Source organism: Manacus candei, unplaced genomic scaffold (assembly GCF_025592945.1).
Source record: "Manacus candei isolate 608988 ecotype Guabito, Panama unplaced genomic scaffold, ASM2559294v1 h1tg000014l, whole genome shotgun sequence".
Lineage (NCBI taxonomy): Eukaryota > Metazoa > Chordata > Aves > Passeriformes > Pipridae > Manacus > Manacus candei.
In genome coordinates, this window is record NW_026138062.1 from 81,855,714 (window position 1) to 81,876,498 (window position 20,785).

Below are 20,785 nucleotides of genomic sequence, written 5' to 3' on the forward strand. Positions count from 1 at the left end.
GGAGTGAACAGACACAAACCCAGTCTGCTGCTCTCAAAAAAACAGTAATTCCCATGAAACTGAGCTTGCCCTCCCACTCCCCGCCAGGCAAAGGGAAACTTTTCCCTTTCTGCCAAGAATGTGGATCAGTCAGCAGAGCCACGCTCAGCCACGCTCCCAGGAGCCCAGGAGCACAAAGGCACCACGAGCTCCAAATCCAACAGGCTGCACAGGCCAAGGAGTGAAAGGACTCTTACAAACTTCCTCTGCATGAGTAAGAGGTTTACTCTGCTTCAAAGAGAAGTGGACTTGTTTAAATCAGCCCAGCTACTTTTAACCGTTCCACCACTGGTGACAAAATGGCAGTTTTTAAACTGCCTTTTTTTTTTTTTCCTTAATCTCTTCAGTTTGTTCCCACTGCATCCACAGGGACCACCTGGGCCACAGCAGTAAGTTTTGTTCATACTATTAGAGCATTTCTGAATGGCAGATGAGTTTGGCAGGACCTTCTGGCTGTAAATCAACTGAAACAGCTCCTCAAAAGAATCTAAACCATGGTTCAGGACAGTGAGGAGTCTCTCCCACCACTCTACCCCCCGTGGCAATGATACCAGTCACAACTCCACAGCTGCCTCTATATCCAGATCTTCAACTCCATGTACCAGTTCTTTTGCACCAGCACCAAGCAGAGCCTGACCCCTGGCAGAGGAGCAGGAATTAGGGCTGAAGCCTCCCTGGACAGAGCTGTACCCCACGAGCACAGACCTTCCCCAACAACACTAACAACTATCAAAAGGGCAGCGTCTTGGTTTAACCCCGGGCAAGAGCTGTGTCTGTGTTCCAAGATCTCCCTCTCTACTCAAATCAAGAAGTCCATCCCAAAATACTCCAAAATTCAAAGAACTAGTCCTCAAAGAGATCACATGACAATGTTTTCCTGGAAAAAAAAAAATCCCATGATATCTGTAACCCAATGCACAAATATTAAATCACCGATAAATCAGGAATCGCCAACACCTCCAATCCAACATGTAACACTAGATTTGTAGTTTGAGACCTTTAAAGTTCGTATCTTAAATTACTTTCTTGTCTACTTAAAAGAGTAGAAAGAGCCACATGCAGAGCTACAGTAACTCCAGGCCACTTAACCAGCTATCTAACCCAGGTGGTGGGAAGCATAACCAGTAATATTGGAAAGATTCCCCAAAAGCTAAACCATTCCCAATACAGATCTCCAGTCAGCCTACTTTGCTTTCTCATCTGAATTCCTCTGTATTTGCTCAGTAAAATCTGCTATTTTTGTGTGGTTATTCACAACTGGGGCTAAAAATGAAAGACAAGGTTTGTTTGGGGGTAGCTTTGCTTTTTGGGGTTTTCTTGTTGCTTCTTCATTTAGCTTTTTAAAATATAACAGTTAATGATTCCCAACTACAGAGCAGTTTAGCAGACTAACTACTGGCCAAATTCCAGTGGAAGTGATTAGAACTGCCTCCTAGAATACGCAGTTAAACCTCCTCAAGCTACTTAATTCCCTTTCAGCACTGAACACTTCACATGCTACCACCCAGCTGTTGAACAGCTGCTGCATTCCAGCCTCTGCTTGTGTTCCAGTGGGACACTGGGACCAAATCCTTGCTGAGGAGCCACTGAGCCCTCTCCCAACAGGTGTCCAGCTCACCTGTGTTGACTGGATCACTGTGAGGTCGTTGATGTAGCAGAATCCTGCTCCCATGGCCGAGCGGAGCCCGGCGGTGCCGAAGCTCAGCCGGCAGCACAGACGATCCCGTAGCTCCTTGTGCTTCCCATCCTGCAACAAGCTCTCAATCTGTTCCTTTGTTTTCTGATTCTGCAAAAGAAGATTAAGGCCTTCATTTAGTGCCTGAAATCAGGAACTGAACTATATGCACTCCTTGGTTTTAGGTAATTCCAGGTGCAAGTTCTTCCTATCCTATAAAATACCTGTGCACCAACTGGCCTTCACTCATTTTTATCACGTTCCCTTTCCCATCTCATCCTTATTAATAAAAGACTCCAGAGCTCTTGCTCTGGAAACTGATATGTTTGTCTGGTCATTAATACACCTTCCAGCTACACAAAGCCTGTGAGTGACGAGCACAGAGACTTTGGAACCGGTTTTTCCAAGGCGGGTAATGCAATTCAATCTTTCATCTGTGCTGCTGGAAGACAGACAAATCTGAGCTGCAGAGCAATGTTTCCTTCCTCCCCACCCACAGGAAAGGTCTGTGAAGAGGCACAGTAAAATCATGGAATCACAGGACCATTTGGGCTGGGAGGTCATTTAAGAATCATCCATTTCCACCCTTGTGCCACGGGCAGGGACACCTTCCACCACACCACATTGCACCAAGCCCCATTCCACTCTACACAGGATGGATTCTTATCCAGTGATCCCTCTGTTCATTCAGGCATTTCCTAAACTTCCATAACAGCTGAAAACTTCCAAGTGTACAAACTGCACGTTGTACACACCCAGCTATTTGTTCTCCATAGTTATTCAAGCAATACTGAACTCACTCCATCACCAGAAAACCTACACCCAGGTCAGACAAGACACTTCCCAGATCCTACACACACGGTGTAGGAGGAGGCAATGGATACACAGCTGGAAAAAAACTACTCCAGAAGTATAAAACACAGCTCAGGTGGCACAAGTGCTTCCCCAAAGCAGGGTCCCAAGGAAGGGTTAAAAAAGGCAAATGGAATCTGCAGGGCAAGAGTGAAGCACCCCTGACATTTAAAGTAGAGGTCAGCCAGCTCCAGCAGCACCAGGACACACAGCTCTGCACAGAGAGGGGGAACTTCTTCAGGAGGATTGGGAAAATGCTGGGAAAAGCATAGAGATATGAGCTGCACACACTCACCAGGAGAAAAAGCACACAGTAAAGCTCGTTGAAAAATCTGAAATTATTTCTGCGGCTTGGTAACAGATCCTGAACACCAGATATGTGAATTTAAGATAAATCTTCATTCCTTTGTGCCTTAAAATAAAAGCTATTATTGTCCGTGCTCTTGGATGGCTCAGCAACTAAAGCAAAACACTGCTAGCAACCCAGCTAAAGCCAGGTCTAAACAGAAACCAAAACAATGGGGCACAACAAATACTGAACCACAGGAGCGAAGGTTTCTCTTTTAGCTGCTCACAGGCAGCCAACCAGAAAAACAAATGACTGACCTGAAAAGAGTCTAAGTAATGAAAAACCTCATTTCACACTATCATATTACATGGTTTTGCTTTAAAATCAGGTTATTAAATTACACAGCATCTTTGATAGCTTTTCAGGATACGCTGCACTGCTTCCCTGTAAAAACAGAATAAAAATTGCACATTGCAGGCTTCATGGAGCTTTGCAAAACTGAGGCAAGACCTCCCTGAAGCAACAAAGCACAAAGGTTTATTTTACAAATAGATTAAAAAGCATTTTTGAGTGAAGCTATTCCATTTATTTCCTAAGGAATAAAAATGAGCCAGCCAAAACAGCACCCAAAAAACATTTTAATTTCCTCAGTTAAGCTAAAGTTTGATAAAGAGAAGAGGAAAAAAATAAAATGACAAGTGAAAACCTCCAATCTTTTCAGATTGGAAAAACTGAAACTCCTGGGCCAACAGAAAGAGGGCATTTTACAAGATTTGGCATAAATTCAGGTGTGCTGATGATCAGTGTCATGCTCTGGGTTACACATTCAGTAGCATTGGAAGCCTGACCTCCAGACAGGTTATCCCAACCTGGCACAATCCCTACTGCTTTCACTCTTCCCAGCTTGTCTTTTTTATTCCAGGTTGGAGTTTCAAAGCCCACTGGCTTAGTTTCTTGCAACATCCTGTCTGGGTATGAGCAGCATTTACCACCCTGGGAATTCTGAGAACAGCTTCCACTGCTGACATTTAAGCCGACTGCAAATCTGGGGAGAAAAAAACACCAACAAACAAAGCAGGGCTTTTTGCTGGTTTGCTTTGCAGTTATGAAATCGAGTCATAAAACTGAAGGTCTCACAGTGGCCTTTATGAGGGTTCATTTTTCTGAGTGTAATAGCTGATGGAATCACTCAGGCTGGAAAAGCCCTCTAAGATGATGGAGTCCAACCATGTACAACCAAGGCCTCCACTGACCCATGTCCCCAGGTGCCACATCCACATAACTTTTAAATCCCTCCAGGGATAGGCACTCCACCCCTGCCCTGGGCAGGAAAGCCCTTTTGGGGAAGAAATTTCCCCTAATATCCAACCTAAATCTCCCCTGGCACAACTTGAGGCCGTTCTCTCTTCTCCTGTTACTTGGGTAAGCAAAAGAAATTCCTTAGAGATTTTAGACTCCAGTCCTTGGATGACTTTTAATATCCTTAAAAAAAAAAAACCCTCAACATAAAACAACCTAGATCTTCCTGTCTTAAGCAAAAATAAACTAGGTTGTTGGATACAAAAATAGTCATTCCTTATAAAAAAAAAAAAAGAAGTAATGCTCTAAGATACCCCTGAATGCCCAGTGGCTCCAACAAAGCAACTTAAATTCTCATGGATTGAGTGGTCTGAAGAATAAACAGGTTTTTAGGGAGACACAGACCCTTCAAAGCCCTGAGCCCCACACTGCTACTGGTTTTCCAAGGATTTTTTACTGGTGGAAAAAGCATCTGGCAGAGAGCAGGGTCCTTGGAGTCCACAGGGACCAGGCTTCCAAAGGGGAAAAGAGAAGGGAAGAGGGAGGCTCTGCTGCCATACAGCTTCCCAAGAACCTGCCCAGAGCCCCCACAGCACACACACATTATAAATACAAATATAAGAGAATACACAAACAGAAATACACATAGCAATAGATAAAACTATTTGTAAGTATGTATATTTCTATATATATTGATCTAAGTAAAACTAATATTTATATATATGCATGTATATTTATATATATCATATATATAAGTATATCAATATATATATAAATATATAGAGGCATCTACAGGTAGCTACAGGTATGTATAACTATAAATGTATATAAAAATACATGTAAATATGCAAACAATATACAAGTAAACATATAAATAAATGTATAAATATGTATATATCTATATATGAATGTATAAACAAATAAAATTATAATATAAATACGTGTAGATATAAATATGTAATATATAAATACATTAGAATATTATAATATTATATATGTATGTATTTATAACATTTATATCTATATCACAGAATCTGCTGAGTTGGAAGGGACCCACAAGGATCATCAAGTTCAACCCCTGGCCCTGCACAGGATCATCCTGAAGAATCACACCATGTGCCCAAGAGTATTAAATATATATATTAAAAATATATAAAATATATTAAAAATTAAAAATCTGAATAAATAAAAGTGATATATACCTATAAAGAGACACCTGTAAAGGTCAGTGGGAGGACAAGGCAGCAATCAAGAGCCAACAGATGCCATCCCTCCTGCTCCCAGAGCACAAGGGGTCCTGCCCTTGCCTGTGCAAGGAGGTGGCAGATAAGGGGACAGGGGTAGGAGGGCCCTGGGAGGAGCTCGTGGTACCTGACCATGCCCTGCTGGGGCCAGAAAAGGGACAGGGAGGGATAGAGGGGCCTTTGGCTGGGGTTTGGACTAGAGGTGGCTTTGTGGCTGTGGCTCTGACAGGGGATTCCTCCTCCTCAGGCACAGCCCATCCTCACTGGATTTACCTGGGTGTCCCTCTCCGCTGGTCCTTTCCCCAGCCCTGGACTCTCCCCCTCAGCAGCAGCTCTGCCCTCACCTAATTCTCAACCTGGCAGCACCCAAAACGTGCTGTGAGTGCCCTCAGACACCTCAACCCACCACTTGAGGATGTAAACTCGTTAAACATTTTTAATTTTTCAGGAGCTTTGAGGCCATTCAACACCTGGGAAGTGAAGAGCAACCAGAGCCCAGGCAACATTTTCCCATCCCATTCCAAGCAGACTCTTTCACTCACACAAATACCAGGAAAAAAAGACAGTTCTGTATCATGTTTTTCCTGTAAAATTATTCCACTAATACATACACAAGCCACCTGTACGAAGCCAGCACTGCCTCCCCATAAAATGTGGTTTTGCCTGCTACCTGGGCTGTTTCTGACTCCAGTTCTCAGACAGGAACTTTACAAAGCCTATGTCAGTGGTGCTCCAGAGTTAAATTTGGAGGAGACTATGAAGGTTTCTAAAAAGAAGGAAGGGGGCTGAGCCTGCTGGCAACGTCAGATATACTTTAAGCAACTACTTATAAAAATTTACTGCCAGCATCAGAATCACAACCTGCAGGAGACCAACGTAGCTGCTGAGGCTCTGCAACATCAACGCTCTTCAGAAAGGATGGAGGTTTTATTAAAAAAAACAAATATATTCTCTACCAAATTCAGTGTTGTGCTCCTACATTTTCAGTTTTCCACTTGCCTTCTGAGGCAGAAGCACACTTTTTTTTGTAGCTCATCAGGATACAAAATTGGAAACAACTGCAGAATTAAAGACAAGGGCATCAGCTGAGTATTTCTTACAGTTTCTTTCACTCCCAATCACATTAATCCTGTGTACTTAGTGCCAGAGTTAGGTTTCACAGCTAATACTCTGTCAAAATAAAGTGGCAATTCACTACCCTCAGCCATCATCATTTTTTATTTTGCAGGCACTTTTAGCCTGGGAGAAAGGAAAAATGGTCTCAAGTTTGCTTGGAATTCAGCAAATTTGACAGCCACAAATTAAGTCCATCAAGCTTTGCCAGCCTTTGGTTTTTAAGCAGCAATTAAGCTTTTTTTTTCCAAATAAAATCAGGCTCAGTCCCTCAGAACACACCCGAGTATCTGTAGGAATTCCTAGTGCAGAGAAAGGGAACATTACCCATGGCATAGCCAATCACCTTAATTACACAGTTAAGACCAGCAGTGGCACCTGCATCAAGTTGTCATTTATAATTTCTCTTAGAAACTGTTATGTTCTCATTTCTTGTTAAGAAAGAAATGTTTTTCTAGTGAGCAACCTCACCACCATTTTTATGGGAAAATCAGTTAAGTAACTGCACCACTTCTTATCTTGGCCCAACACAAAACAAGAAGCAAACAAAAAACCCCAAACCTCTTAGAACTGCCTTTTTTTACACTCATTTCCACACTCTTTAACTAAACTAGACTGAAAATATACAAGGGAAGTCTTAATGCTCAAGTCTTGTTTCTAATACCTGAAAGTCACTGTAAAACACTGACCCTTTCCTGCCTCCAGTTTATTTATCACTTTATTTATCAACCAATATAGACAGTAATGCCACCAAGTGCAAGTTCCAAGACTATCCTGATGGATTTCAGGGAGTTTACTGTCTTAGAAAAGGTACTAAAGCACCAAATTTGTGTTATTTCAGAGCTCACTCCATTCCAAGTTGCTCCCAGTAACATCGGTTGTACCAACAAGTTTCTGCCCCAGTCAGTCAAAATCAGCTATTTCAGTAATTCATAACTTTATCTTTTATGTTTTAACATTAGAACTTGCAGTGCACATGTGTAGTTACAATGGATTTTTCAGGGGCCCATTCCTAGACTTGATTTCCCCATTTTTACTCTTAAAAACTTGACTTAAGGAACTTATTAAGGAAAAACACAAGTCAAATGACTGGAGAAAGTTACTGGTCTAACACACAAGTCCATTCCCTGTTGAAAGGTATCTCAAAAGCCACAAAAATTAAAAGCACACTGAGGGACACCCCAAAAGCACCTCAAAACCAACCAAGCCATCTTATGAGCAAGGAACGAGCTCTCCAAGATACACCTGAGACAATGACACCGAGTCCATGAAATAAAATAAAGTAAAATTGAGCAAAATGAGTCCAATAGAATGAGTGCAGTGAACAGGACCTGCACAAACAGCTGCTGGAGGGCTAATTCCAGTTTTTCCCCCCAGGGGATGTTCTAATGGTGCTTTTGTGACAGCCAAAGCATCCCCTTCTCCCAGGAACATCCACCACCATCCAGGAGCAGTCTGGGAACAAAGACCACAATCCAGACTCCTTTAGGAGACTGCAAAGTACAACAGGACAATTGGAAAGTGGATGAAAGCGAATTAAAGGCACAAAAAGTAGAACAATGACCGATTGTTCACACAGTTTGCCAAAGAGAACCGAACAAAAGCCGCGTGGCTTTGTGCCTCCAAGACAAAAAGCAAAAGCACAGCAATTAAGGAGAGGGAATGGGAAAGCAGGGAGAATGCCAGGAGCATTAATGAAGATGCTGGTGAGAAGGGGAGGAGAGCGGAGAGATCATCACACGGTCAGGTTTCCCCCACCCACCCACGCCCCAGCCCACCACCAGCACATCCAAACCACAGAGGACAACGAGCACGGCTCTGGCAATTAATTACAGCGGGCAATTTTCAATTAAGTCACAGGACAAAAGCCTCCCACAGCTGGGAATGCGGTGCATAGATTTTCCCTTGATCAGAGGCATCGAAAAAATCCCTGAGACTCAGGAAGCTGGGGGTGGGAAGGGAGGGAGGCACAGGCAGCCCCTCGTGAAGTTGGATAAGCAATAAATCTCCAAGGCCTCATTCCCCATGAAATACAAGGCCATTGGACCAGTAACCCTCCTCGTGCCCTATTTCCTGGTTTCTCTTTGCCTTCCCATCCCAAAACACCTTCACCTGGTTTGTTTACAGCCTCTCCGGGGGATTTTGAGTTGTAAAATCTCCCAGCAACTCTCTTGGAAACCTCTGAGTAGTTCCAATTCCCCAAGTTCCCTATAGGAAATTTAATGATTACCACCTAAGGAAGCAGGGCAAACAGGTGCAGTTAAACTGACTCTGCAGTTTGTATTTTATTGCTTATTTATGGCCTTAGAAAGAGCTCTAGAAACGATATTCCACTATTCCTGGTTTTAGCCAAAATATTTTTCCCCATTGTAAGTCCTACTTTATAGGAAAAGTACACAATAATCAGTTAGAAAACGCAAACAACAAAAATCTTGCAAAACACTAACCAGAAATTAACTAAAAAAAAACATTTGCTGGAGCTCAATCTGGGTTATCAAGTGTATTATCAGCAGTGCCATTTCCCTTTTCCACTCCTTCCCTGCCACTATTCTCGGACATTTTCACAGCAGCAGTTCCAAGAGCAGAAGGTGCAGATGGCAACTGTTAATTCCTGCAAAACTGAAAGAGGAGAGCATATTTCCAAGCAGGAGAGAGCTCATCTGAGAGCCATCAGGTGGGGTGTGCTCTCAGCCCTCCTGCTTTGGACCTGGTAGGATGAAATTAAAGAGGAAACAGTATAAACACACTGGAAATCACTATCACTAAAGAAACAAAATAAAAAAAAATAAAAATCGAGATAGAAACCTAAAAAGAAAAAAAAAAATAGCCAGGAGATAGAAGCCTAAAAAAAAAAAATAAGGAAAAAAATAAGCCAAAAGCCCAAACCACTGGTGTACTGGTAATTTACCCTCCTCCAAGATGTTTTTTAAAGCACAGGGCATCATGGTTGGACAAACCAGCTGCAAAAAGACACCCTAAAATAACCCTTACAACAATGAGATGAGCAAAACAACCTCCCGCACCACTTTGTTTTCATTGCTTTGGATAGTTAAATCTGAATTAATCAAGCCCGCAGTGCTCTTGAAACACCGTGTTGGAGCTGGAAGAGGGACGTGCCAGAATTCGGACCCTCCGTGGCCTGTTTGTTTCCTGGGGAGAGGGGGTTAAATTCGGAAAGCTGAGGAAAACGGGCTCAGCGTTTTAAGCCACCCCGGCACCTGTTTCCACCTTGTTCCTTAAGGATGAGCCATCCCTGCGCGGGCAGAGCCCCGGGGTGGGCGCAGCATCCCCCTTCCCGTCTCACAGGTGAGCAATCCCACAGGCAGGATCTGGCCGGATCCAGACGGTATTTTTTTTCCAGCGGCAGGGATGGAGACAAGACCAAACCGCGGGCAGGATGGGATGGAGACGGAATTCCTGAAGGCACATCAGCCCTGGGAGGGTGGGGCAGCCCCCGGGGGGAGTGGGATGGTTTTTTGGGAGAGTCGCCCCTGGTCACCCACCTTGTCCCAGCTCAGCCACTGCCACACCGCCTTGTCCAGCTGCGCGTCCCCGGTGCTGCGGGCCACCAGCACGTTGGAGTTCACGTCCCCGGGGGCTCCGCAGTCGCCCATGGTCGAGAAGGACGAGGAAGAGGAAGGAGCCTCTTCTTCACTTCGCCACGCCCGTGGCGGCCCCGCGCATCGCCCGGGGGGAAGGCAGAAGCAGAGGGGGGAGATGAGCGCTGGGGAAGGGGTATCTACTGGGCTGGTTTTTATGCGGGATTAACGGGGAGCGACCGCCCCCTCCACCCTCCTCCTCCTCCTCCTCCGGCCCCGCCCCCGAGACACCGCCCAGCACACGCCCCCTCCCCTCGCGGGGCATCATGGGAAGTGTAGTTCGAGCGCGGCGGGGGAGCCGCGGAGGGGAGGGCGTGGGGGTGAGAAGAAACTACAACTCCCATCGGCCCCCGCGCCGCGCGGCGCCTCAGGGAGAAGGGAAGGGCGCGCAGGGCTGAGGGACCCCGGTTCGAGTCCCGCCTCCTGCCTGATGTGGAGAACAGCGGACCGTGTGTCCGTCGCTGACCCGCTGAACAGGCACTGCCCGAGGCCTCGGTGATGGATCCGAGGCAAAGCTAAAACCCTCCCTGGTTACGCCCCTCGGGCTGCCCAGAGCATCATCTGTTCCCTCTGAGAGGATAATGGACATGGTGCTGCCCCGCAGGATGAGCTCCTTCCTCAGGAGCGTTTCCAGATGGGCTTCAGGAACAATTCCATTGCCATTAGAAAGAGAGTCATAGCCTGCAGCTCCCCTCCCTTGGCTGCATCGGCTCTAATTGAATTGCCTGGCCTTGAGCAGCAGGGGTAGGGTGACTGTATCCTGCTGAGCATCCTCATCCCAGACAGCATCCTCATCCCACAGAGCATCCTTATCTGAGATAGCATCCTCATCCCAGACAGCATCCCCATCCCACAGAGCATCCTTATCTGAGATAGCATCCTCCTCCCACGGAGCATCCTCACCCAGCCTCACATTCTCACAGCAGTTGCCATAGTGACAGCAGGCACTGCAGAGGGACAGAATCATGGAATCACAGAATGCTTTAGGTTGGAAGGGAACTTAAAGCTCATCCAGTTCCAGGCCCTTGCCATGGGCAGGGACACCTTCCACTATCCCAGGTTGCTCCAAGCTCTGTCCAACCTGGCCTTGGACACTTCCAGGGATGGGGCAGCCACAGCTTCTCTAGGAATTCCATTCCCTGCCTTCACCACCCTCACAAGGAACAGTTTCTTCCCACTATTCCATCTAACCCTGCCCTCTGTCAGTTTGAAGCCATTCCCCCTTGTCCTGTCCCTCCAGCCCTGGTCCCCAGTCCCTCTCCAGCTCTCCTGGAGCCCCTTTAGGCCCTGCAAGGGGCTCTCAGGTCTCCCTGGAGCCTTCTCTTCTCCAGGGAAACCCCCCCAGCTCTCCCAGCCTGGCTCCAGAGCAGAGGGGCTCCAGCCCTGGCAGCATCTCCGGGGCCTCCTCTGGACTTGCTCCAAAGGTCCGTCCTGTGCTGGGGATCCCAGAGCTGGAGGCAGAACTCCAGAGGGATTTGAAGCTTTGAGAAGATGGGCAGGGGGCTGTTGGACTGCAGCCCAGGAAGTGTTTTGGGGTACCCAAAGCATAGCAAAGTGCTGAAAACTGTAAATATAGAAGGGCATGATCCATCATAGTTTAGAAAGCTCAGTATGATATATCTCCTTTTCAAAGGTCTCAGGTCCATGCCCTGAAGGGAACTCTCTCCTATCTGCACACACAGACAAACCCTCCAGTCCAGAGGTCTGGCTGGGTGTGGGGGGGGATAAACCTTTTGATTGGTCTGTTACAGTAAATTACTGATAGAAGTCAACAGAATACAAAGATAAGAAGAAGGAAGTAGGTCACCATAAGCCAGGACTTTCTTTTATGTCCTCTTGTATCCCTATTTCTGGTGCAGAGAAGGAGAAGAGTCTGGACACTGATAGAGTGAGGAAATCAGGTGTAATAATTCCTTCTTGTACATCTGGTGGCATCTGCAGCAGCACTGATGCCATCCTGAGCCCAGCAGTCCCATGAAAACCACATCCCTGGCACGTTTCTCCAGATCTCAGTGCTTTCCATGACTTTGCTGCTCTTTTCTCCTTCTCCATGTTTTGTCTTCAAGGAGAGAAAGCCAGAGCCAGGATAACAGGAGATCCAGCCTGTAAAACCTTAGTTTCCCCCCAAAAACCAGGATAATGACTGTGTTAAGCACCTGTCCAAAGAACATTTCCTACAAAAACTTTGGAAAGGCCATAAGAGATGTTGTTAAAATAAAACTTCATCCTTTAAATCCTTCAATTCCTGCCTTTTTTTTTTTTATTATTTTCCCACAATGAAAGATTTAAAATATCCTGAATGGTGGAGGGTTTTTGCCATCTGAGCATCTTTCTGTCCATGAAACCTTGAACCTCACAGAGAGGTTTCACTCCGGACACTCACCCTGCGTTATCAGTGCTCAGCTACAGAGCCATGATTAAAAGCAGGATTTTCCCTTTGGATATCCAGATGGGAGAATCATCCTTCCCTCAGATGCCAATGCTCCTCCTTGATTATTTCCCTGGAGAACAGGCAAAGCAGCCTCACAGAGGATAAAAGTCCTTAACGGTTGCTTCTTTACCAGGAATAACCGCAGCGTGAAGGGTTGGAAACTTCTTGAGATCTCACCATGTTGGGAAGTGACGATGTTAGCTTCCAAACATTTCCCTGTGAGGAGGCTTCGGATATAGCTGTCTCTGAGGCAACGCTGATTCCAGGCAGCCTGAGCACCTCCAGAGCAGGGCAATCATGTAAAAAATTATGATCCGAGCACGGCTCGGATCGTGCTGATGGAGATTTGCTGCATTGGCCTGGAGGAGACACCGACCTCGTGGGAGATGACAACTAAGTCCAGTGTATTTGAGGGTTAAGCAGCCTCCAGAAGAATTTTTAAAGCTGATTATCCTGCTCCAGGAAAGTTAAACTGAGTCCCATCTGCTGGCATGGCTGGGCTGTGCCGTGCCCCAGCACAACACGGCTCCCCCAGGCACATGGGGGGGATTGCAGGGCCTCCCCACACTCACTGGCTGCCAGCACAAACATCTCTTTCCATCTATTGCTAACAACAAAATTTCCAGTCCTCATGGTCGTGGAAGAAAGCCAGAAAATAGGAAATTAATGTGGGAGTGAAGGAAAGCCAACGTTTTTAATTTTTCACCCTCATGCACCATTATGCCTGAGTGAGGCACAGCACGCCCAGAGCAAATGGAGCAGCAGCAGGCAGCCCAAGGACCAAAAACCACGGGAGAGGCCACACTGCCAGCCATGGATATGAGCCAGGATGGGAGGAAAAGTGCCACCAGGATGCTGAGAGCTTCCAGGGCCAACAGGGGCCATGGCAGGGCTCAGCTGGAGGGAATGACTTCTCCCGAGCCAAAAGGAGCGGGAGCACCCACTCAGGACTGTGTGTGAGCATTGCTCCAGATTCCAGGAAAAAGCTCTGCTCTCTGCATGCTGGGATGAAACCCAGAGTTTCGTATTTAGTAGGATCACCTCATTCTAGTTCCACCCCCTGCCATGGGCAGGGACACCTTCCACTTGCCCAGGTTGCTCCAAGCCCCGTCCAACCTGGCCTTGGACACTTCCAGGGATGAGGCAGCCACAGCTTCTCTGGGCAACCTGTGCCAGGGCCTCACCACCCTCACAGCCAAGAATTCCTTCCCAATATCCCAACGAGCCCTGCCCCTGGCAGTGGGAAGCCATTCCCCCTTGTCCTGGCACTCCAGGCCCTTGTAATTAGTCTCTCTCCATCTTTATTGCAGGCTCCCTGCAGGTCCTGGAAGGTATAACTAGGTCTCCCCAAAGCTACCTCTTCTCCAGGCTGAACAACCCCAACTCTCCCAGCCTTTCCTCCCAGCAGAGCTGCTCCATCCCTCTGATCCTCTTGGTGCCTCCCCTGGACTCTCTCCAGCAGCTCCATGTCCTTGCTGTGCTGTTCCCCAGGGCTGGAGCAGCTCTGCAGGGGGGTCTCACCTGAGGGGGCAGAGGGGCAGAATCCCCCCCTTCCCTGCTGCCCAGGCTATGGGATCAGCCCAGAAGAAGGGCTAAGCCACACATCAGAATTAAAAACATCTGTCCCGTCCCATCAGCATCCTCAGGGATCTGGTTTCACAGACAAATCCTCGCCCACAACAAACCGGATCAGCTCCGTGATCACAGAGCTGCTGCAGAACCCAGGCAGGGCAGCGTTTCCATGGAAACTTTACCACATACAATTTATCCCACATCGCCTACAAACAGCCCAGGGCTCCCATGATATTCCAGGTTGCTTTTCTGCTCCAGGTTGCTTCAGTGAGCTGGGGTTATCCGGGATGAAACCAGAGCATCCTTCCAGCCTGTGGCTGAGCCTCCCAGCAGGCTCCGTGCACACCCTTCAGCACATCTCTTGTTTTACTCTTCATGTCTCCTGAACACCCTGTTTGTTCTCCAGGGCCTCTTGGGTTGCCTGGTAATGACACAGCAACTCCCATTCTTTGCCTTCCCTCCCAGAGCCCTGGATTGCCAGGAATGCTCCAGGCAGGGAGCAAGGACATCCCTCCAGCTGACAGTGCTGTCACCACAGGGGAGGTGTCTTTTTGGGCTGGAATGGTGTTTTTTATCAGCTCTGGAGTCACAGCAGGCAAAGGGCTTTGTCCTGAAGGCAGAGCATGAAGACAGGGAACAGGCTGGCAGGTGGGAAGGATGCAGCAGGGACCAATGGGATTTGGAAATGGCTTCTGAAATTCTGCAGCTGCCCTTGGCAGATTTGGGAAGGCCTGATCCTGCACTCTCTGGCACTGGCAATGATCTACTTGGCTTTCTCAGGAGCACAACACCCAAAATACTCCTACTTTTAAAGCAGTTTGTAACGTGCAGCTCAGAGTCACCGGAGAAACCCCTGCTCTCATCCCAAAGGAAGGGCAGGAACAGCTTTCCTCACCATTCCCACAGTCTCAGCCCTCTGACTCATGGGTTCCACCACAACCAGCAAATGCAGATGGTGGGATCTTTCCTAGGCTTGCAGCCAAAACCACACCACAATTCCAACTGTGCCCATGAGCACTCATCCAAGGCAAAGCCCCCAGCCAGCAAGCAGAGAGGAGCTCAGGTTTATCACCTCTTCTCACCCTAATCCCTCTGGAGTAGGCACTGATCCAGCTTGCCACATCCTTCTCGGGGCACAAGCTCCTTCCAGAGTCTCTGTTTCACTGGGGGGGAATTTCAGCACCTCCTGCTCATGCACAGGACCCCAGGGAAAGCTGCCTTTGGTCACCAGCCCCCTCAGTTATCAATGTCTGTCCTTTACAAACCAGAAACCAAACACAGACCTGGGTATTTTTAATCCTCCACTCTGGATATTAAATAGCCCCTGTGTGTGCTCTGCAGGCACATCCATCTGCAGAAAGGAGATGTGATGGGCCTGTTTGCTCTGGACTTTTCACTCCAGTTCATCCCAAAGATGTGTGGAACAGAGAAATTTCATACTGGAAAGGTCTGAATGCTGTGTTCTCCCCCCTTTTTTTTTTATATAAAAAGCTTGTAAAATGACTTCTGTGGGTTAAGAAGGAGCAGGAGCTGCGCCCAGCATCCCTGGGTGAAGAGCTGTGAAGCAAACATCATTCCTGCCTCAGGGAAGAAGGAGGGCATGCTCTGGAGAAGAGCAGTGGGGATCCAGTGCTGCTTCTGCCACCACAGGGATGCATCCATCCAGCCTTGCAGAGGGGGCAAACCTCAGAGTGACAGAAAATCAACAGGGGCAAAATAAACACTTTTTGTGCCTGAACATAATTGATTTGGTTTCTCACATCTTTATCTAAAGCATCTGATAGTAGCCTGGGGTGAGGGAGGTGACTCAGAAAACAGAGGAAAAGAGCCATGGAGGGCTTCGAGGAACTGACCCTGTGTGGCAATTCCTGCAGAGCTTCCAAACGGATCAGGTTCTTTGATTTAAGGCACTTCTGTTTCTCTTGTACCTGCTGCAACGTGGAAGATCCTTGTCTGGCATCCCTCTGCTGCAGTGTAGGGGTGCTGGTCCAGCACTTCCCTGCCCTGCCATGGCCTGGCAGTGCTTTTCTTTGGCCTCCCTGTTTTTTATTCTTAATGTTTACTAGACACACAGAATCACTAAGGTTGGAAAAACCCTCTGAGATCATCAAGTCCAAGCATTCCCCAGCACTGCCAAACCCACTTGAATTCATGTCCCCAAGTGCCACATCCACATGGCTGTTAAATCCCCTAGGGAGGGGGACTACCAGCCTGTTCCAGGGCTGGACAGCCCTTTCCATGAAGAAATTTTCCTTCACATCCAACTTGAACCTCCCCTGGCACAACTTGAGGTCATTCCCTCTCCTCCTGTCCCTTGTTCCCTGGGAGCAGAGCCCGACCCCCTCCGGCTCCCCCCTCCTGTCAGGGAGTTGCAGAGCCAGAAGGTCCCCCCTGAGCCTCCTTTTCTCCAGGCTGAGCCCCCCCAGTTCCCTCAGCAGCTCCTGCTGTTCCAGCCCCTTTCCCAAGTCCATTCCCTTCCCTGGACACGCTCCAGCCCCTCCATGTCCTTCTTGGAGCGAGAGGCCCAAAACTGATCCCAGGATTCCCAAGATTAACTCTCCCCATCATCACCCCTCTCTCCCACAGGCTGCAAAGAAACATTCCTGGTGTGAGACTGGCTCAGGACACTTGATGGGAGAGCAGTGTGCCGTTCCCAAGCCAACATCCTGCTCCTCCCCAGTATTCCCACAGGATTCCCACTAAGCACTGACAGCCCTCCTGGAGAAGCAGGTCCCCTTGACCCACAGAACTACACCAAGTTCTTTTTTTACTTGTTTGGGGCTGGTTTGTTTGTTGGGGTTTTCTTTTGTTTTATTTGTTTTGGGGTTTTTTTTTGTTTGTTTGGGGTTTTTTGGTGTTTTTGGATTTTATTTTTTTTTTTTGTTCTTGTCTTTTTTTTTTTGGTACTTGTTTTTCCTTGTATACCAAGTTAAAACAGTAAGTATTTTTTAAAAAAAGAAGTTATGTTTTTGAGGGATGGAGCTGGAAAAGTCCCCTTCCAGCTCTTTGTGTTGTTACATGACGAGTGACAGAGATGTGCCCCCAATGTGTTTGCAAAGGCTCCTCTCACAGCTCGTGTCTTTGGTGGCCTCAGAGTTCCCTCTAGTGGGAGAGATCACCAGCGGACGGGAAAACGCATCCAGTGAGCCTTTCATTAACATAGTAACTCACCAGCGCTGTGTTTTCTCTCTTTGGACTTCCAAACAGTGCTTTGATGTCCAGCAGCCCTACTCCAGGTGTCCAGAAATGACAATCATCACATCCAAAGTCGTTCCAGGATGAGATGATTCTGTGAGCGTCTTCGTGCAGCAGACACAGACTGTGGTCTCTGGAAGGGAAGGTGTTGAAAGGCACTGACAGAAGGAACTGAGCACTGGGTGTCAGTCCTTCCTTGCTCCCCTGGAGAAAGAGCTCTTGCAAAGGAGCAGGAAAGGGAATGTGGACATGTTCCCAAGTCTGTTCTCCACGCTGGTGATGGATAAAAGAAGGTGCAGTGCTAGAGGGACCTTTAGAACTCAATCTGGAGTGATGTTTTAACCAAGAGTTGCTCAGCATTTAGAAGACAACCATTCCTTGCATCCCGAAAATCATGTGCTGATTCAGCTTGCCTTGAAATCCGTCGTGTTGCAGGTTACAAAGAGGTCTTCAACTTGGCATTCCTCAAACGAGAGTTTCCTGAGACTAAATGCTCATTAATATATTTTTTTTCAGTGAAATTATCTGTGGTTTTTTTCCGTGGGATATGTGTGTGATCTTCAGGTGTGGCTCTGATTGGAAGCCAACAGTGTATTTGTATAAACACAACAAAAGAAGAGACGAGTGAGTTTAATTATTGCTTTTCAAAGCTAACTTTTTTCATGGAAATAGAAATCGTAAAGAGAAAATGTGCAGGCAACACCCACTCCTGTTAAGTCCATTTAATACCAAACCTGCTTTTTTGGCAAAGTTTAAATTCAGGTCTCTTCCATTTTACACAGCTCTTCTGGAGGTGGAAAGCCAATCCAAATGCAAAATGTATCCATGCCTTTCCTGACACTGAAAGGGACCCCAGAACTTCTTTGTGCTTGTATCCCTACCCACATGGGTACCTTTCTCTGCTGGGAAATGCTCTGCAGGTGGCACTGGAGAAGCTGGCAGGATCTCAAACTTCAAGATATTTAACACTTGTTTGTTTTATAGAAGTGAGTTGGAGAGAAAAGATGTGGTTTGCCCATGATCTCATGGTTGAATTGCTGTCAAAATGACCAGGCTGGACCTCCAAGAGCAATTTGAGCATTTATGACTTGGGTTGGGTTTTATTGGAATTTGTGTCACACTAGCTATCCTTTTTTTCTTTCCCTGTTAATTAATGGCAACTTGGATCAGCTGTTTCATATTCTTTGCCTTAAACCTGCACAGGTTTCACTGGTTAGTGGCTCAAATGGCCCTGTTTAAAAGAGGTCATTAGACCAGAAATCAAGGGAAGAACAGCAGAATGTATCCACCCAGAAGGCAGAGGAAAAAAAATAAAGAATAGGCCTCAGTCCTGACAGAAGGAATTTCAGGTTGCCTTTTCCACCAGCATGCAGGGTATATTACAGGTGAAAAAATAAAAGGAGAGGAACAAGGACCTCTCTAGATTTTAGGACAAGGGGTTGCTCTGCTTACTCTCCTTCTCACTGACTTCAAAGGCTTTGTCTCTCCAGAGAGTCTGTGTCACCTTGGCTACCACAGGCACCAGAGAAGGTAATATTCAAAGAACTTTGTAGAACTTTGATTGCTGAGCTCAGCTAGGTCCCTGTAAAAAGAAACAGTTGCCATGAGGACACAGAATGGGGCAGAAGGGGATTTTTGTGTCTTGTTCTCCTCTGAATAGAAAAAGATTTTGATTCTTCTGCCACTGCTGGTCTGCCCAGAGCACTTTCCATTTGCCTCTGCCCTGAAGTTGCCTCTGGTCTTCACCTACTACTTCAGTACTGTCCTTTCCCTGCTCAGCTCTAGTTTTTTCCCTCTTTCTAAAGAAGCAGCTTTCTTATTTTCTAGACCCTTTTATAATTTTATTCTTTTTTTTCTCTAGGCTTCTCCAGCCCATTGAAGAAGTAGCAACGTTCATCTAAACTTTTCCACCTCAGTAGATGTGAGTTACTATAGCACTGAATTTCCCCAAATGCCCTTTTTATTCTTATTAAATAAGAACAGGGAAATGTCCCTGAGACTTCACTTCTCTTGCTGCTTTGATGGCACAGTGCACTTTTGGATAAATTTACTTTAAACCGTATGGTTCTCTGGGGTTCCCTCTGAAATGCCCTCAACTACAGTGAAGGCAGGTGAGCACAGGAGACTTGCTAATGTATTTTTCTCCTTAAAAAAGCGTGTGAAGGGTATAGGTACATCAGTCTCAAACAACGAGTGGGTTGCTGGAGATCTGACCTGCTTCAGAAGGAACGAAAAAGGGAAAGCTGGCAGAGTGAAAGTTAAGTGACTCAAGACCCACCTCTTGATCCAGGGAGACAGAGGGAAATGTTGAATAAAGGTAGTGGTCGTGTTGAAATCTTGCTGGAAAGCCTAGTGGCTCTGGTCTGTTAGTTGGCAGGGAAAGGGCTGCACTAAATCCAGCATAGTGGTGGAGAAGATGTCCCCAAGGACAGCTGTATCCATCGGGAAGAGGCACTGCCCCGAGCTCCAGACTCCGGGAATAATTTAGACCTGTTGGGGGCAGCAGGAGCTTTCTGTTTTCACAGGTCAGAAGGTACTGAGAGCAGCGGAAGAGGCAAAGTTAACACAGGGGGTGCCCGGGATGGCTTTGGGGAAGGTTCAAACACCACTCTCTTCCTTAGGACAGCTTAGTAGCCGTGCTCCAAATATTCTCACACATCTGTGTCTTAAATGAGAAAGTGTTTCTAGGCTTATGTGGGCTCTTGGCCACTACCTGGGCATCTTTTGTCAATTAATTTTGGCAGGGGCTTGCAATTGTGCCAGTTCTGATATTCCCATGAGCAGTGATGGTTTAAATCAGTAGACATTCCAAGGCCTTGTAAGATAAATATTGCATCTGGTATGAACAGCATATAAACATGTGTGTGTATGAAAGTATAAACAGCGTGTGTGAAAGCAGCTGGAGAAACAGCAGACACTGAATGTCCTGTATTGACTGCTAAGGATGCTGTTTCTAATCAATCACACTGGGAACTGGGTGGCTTCTGTCAAGCCTGATAAAACTACAACAGAGAAAACTTGTCACTGGAAGATTCTGTAGTGTAACAACAGGAAGATGGCAGAGATTGCCCTGCACCACTCCTGCTGCCCCTTTTCCTCTCCACCCAACAGGAAGGTAGCAGCTAAAGACCACTCCCAATGATAAAAAAGGTTATAGAGATAACTTTCTTTATCACCCATGAAGAGGAACTTGAAATATCCAGGCCAGACCCCTTCAGTGCCCACAGCTTGTGAGTATGAAACTGGGTATGAAATCAACTTGCCTAGAGAGTTTGTGTAATAAAATGACCTTCCCTTTCAGTACCTTCTTTCACTGAATTTTTTTCTACTAATTTCCTACAACCTAACATCAGAAAAATCAGGTGGTGTTTATCTGGGATGAGGATTCTGAAAAAACAGGTGTTGTTTGTTTATTTGGGATGAGGATTCAGAAGAGAGGTGGAGCCTTGGTGTATTAACAACATTTTGTTGTTGACT

The 20,785-nt window shown here is 46.7% G+C and overlaps 1 protein-coding gene across 2 annotated transcripts in view; it reads right to left on the reverse strand.

Moving 5' to 3' along the window:
- The window catches only part of PGM2L1 (phosphoglucomutase 2 like 1), a 29,944-nt gene extending 19,601 nt beyond the window's left edge, over positions 1 to 10,343 (reverse strand). Inside the window, exons 1-2 of one of the 2 annotated variants that reach the window (XM_051779516.1) lie at positions 10,015 to 10,343; positions 1,658 to 1,825 (exon numbers count right to left, since the gene is read on the reverse strand). In XM_051779516.1, coding sequence (XP_051635476.1) covers positions 1,658 to 1,825; positions 10,015 to 10,125 — 279 coding nt within the window. In that variant the 5' untranslated portion in view covers positions 10,126 to 10,343. Of the gene's footprint in view, positions 1 to 1,657; positions 1,826 to 1,938; positions 2,037 to 10,014 lie in introns of those variants that run through there. The other variant, XM_051779517.1, reaches the window with a different exon arrangement.
- Positions 10,344 to 20,785: the final 10,442 nt, after the last annotated feature.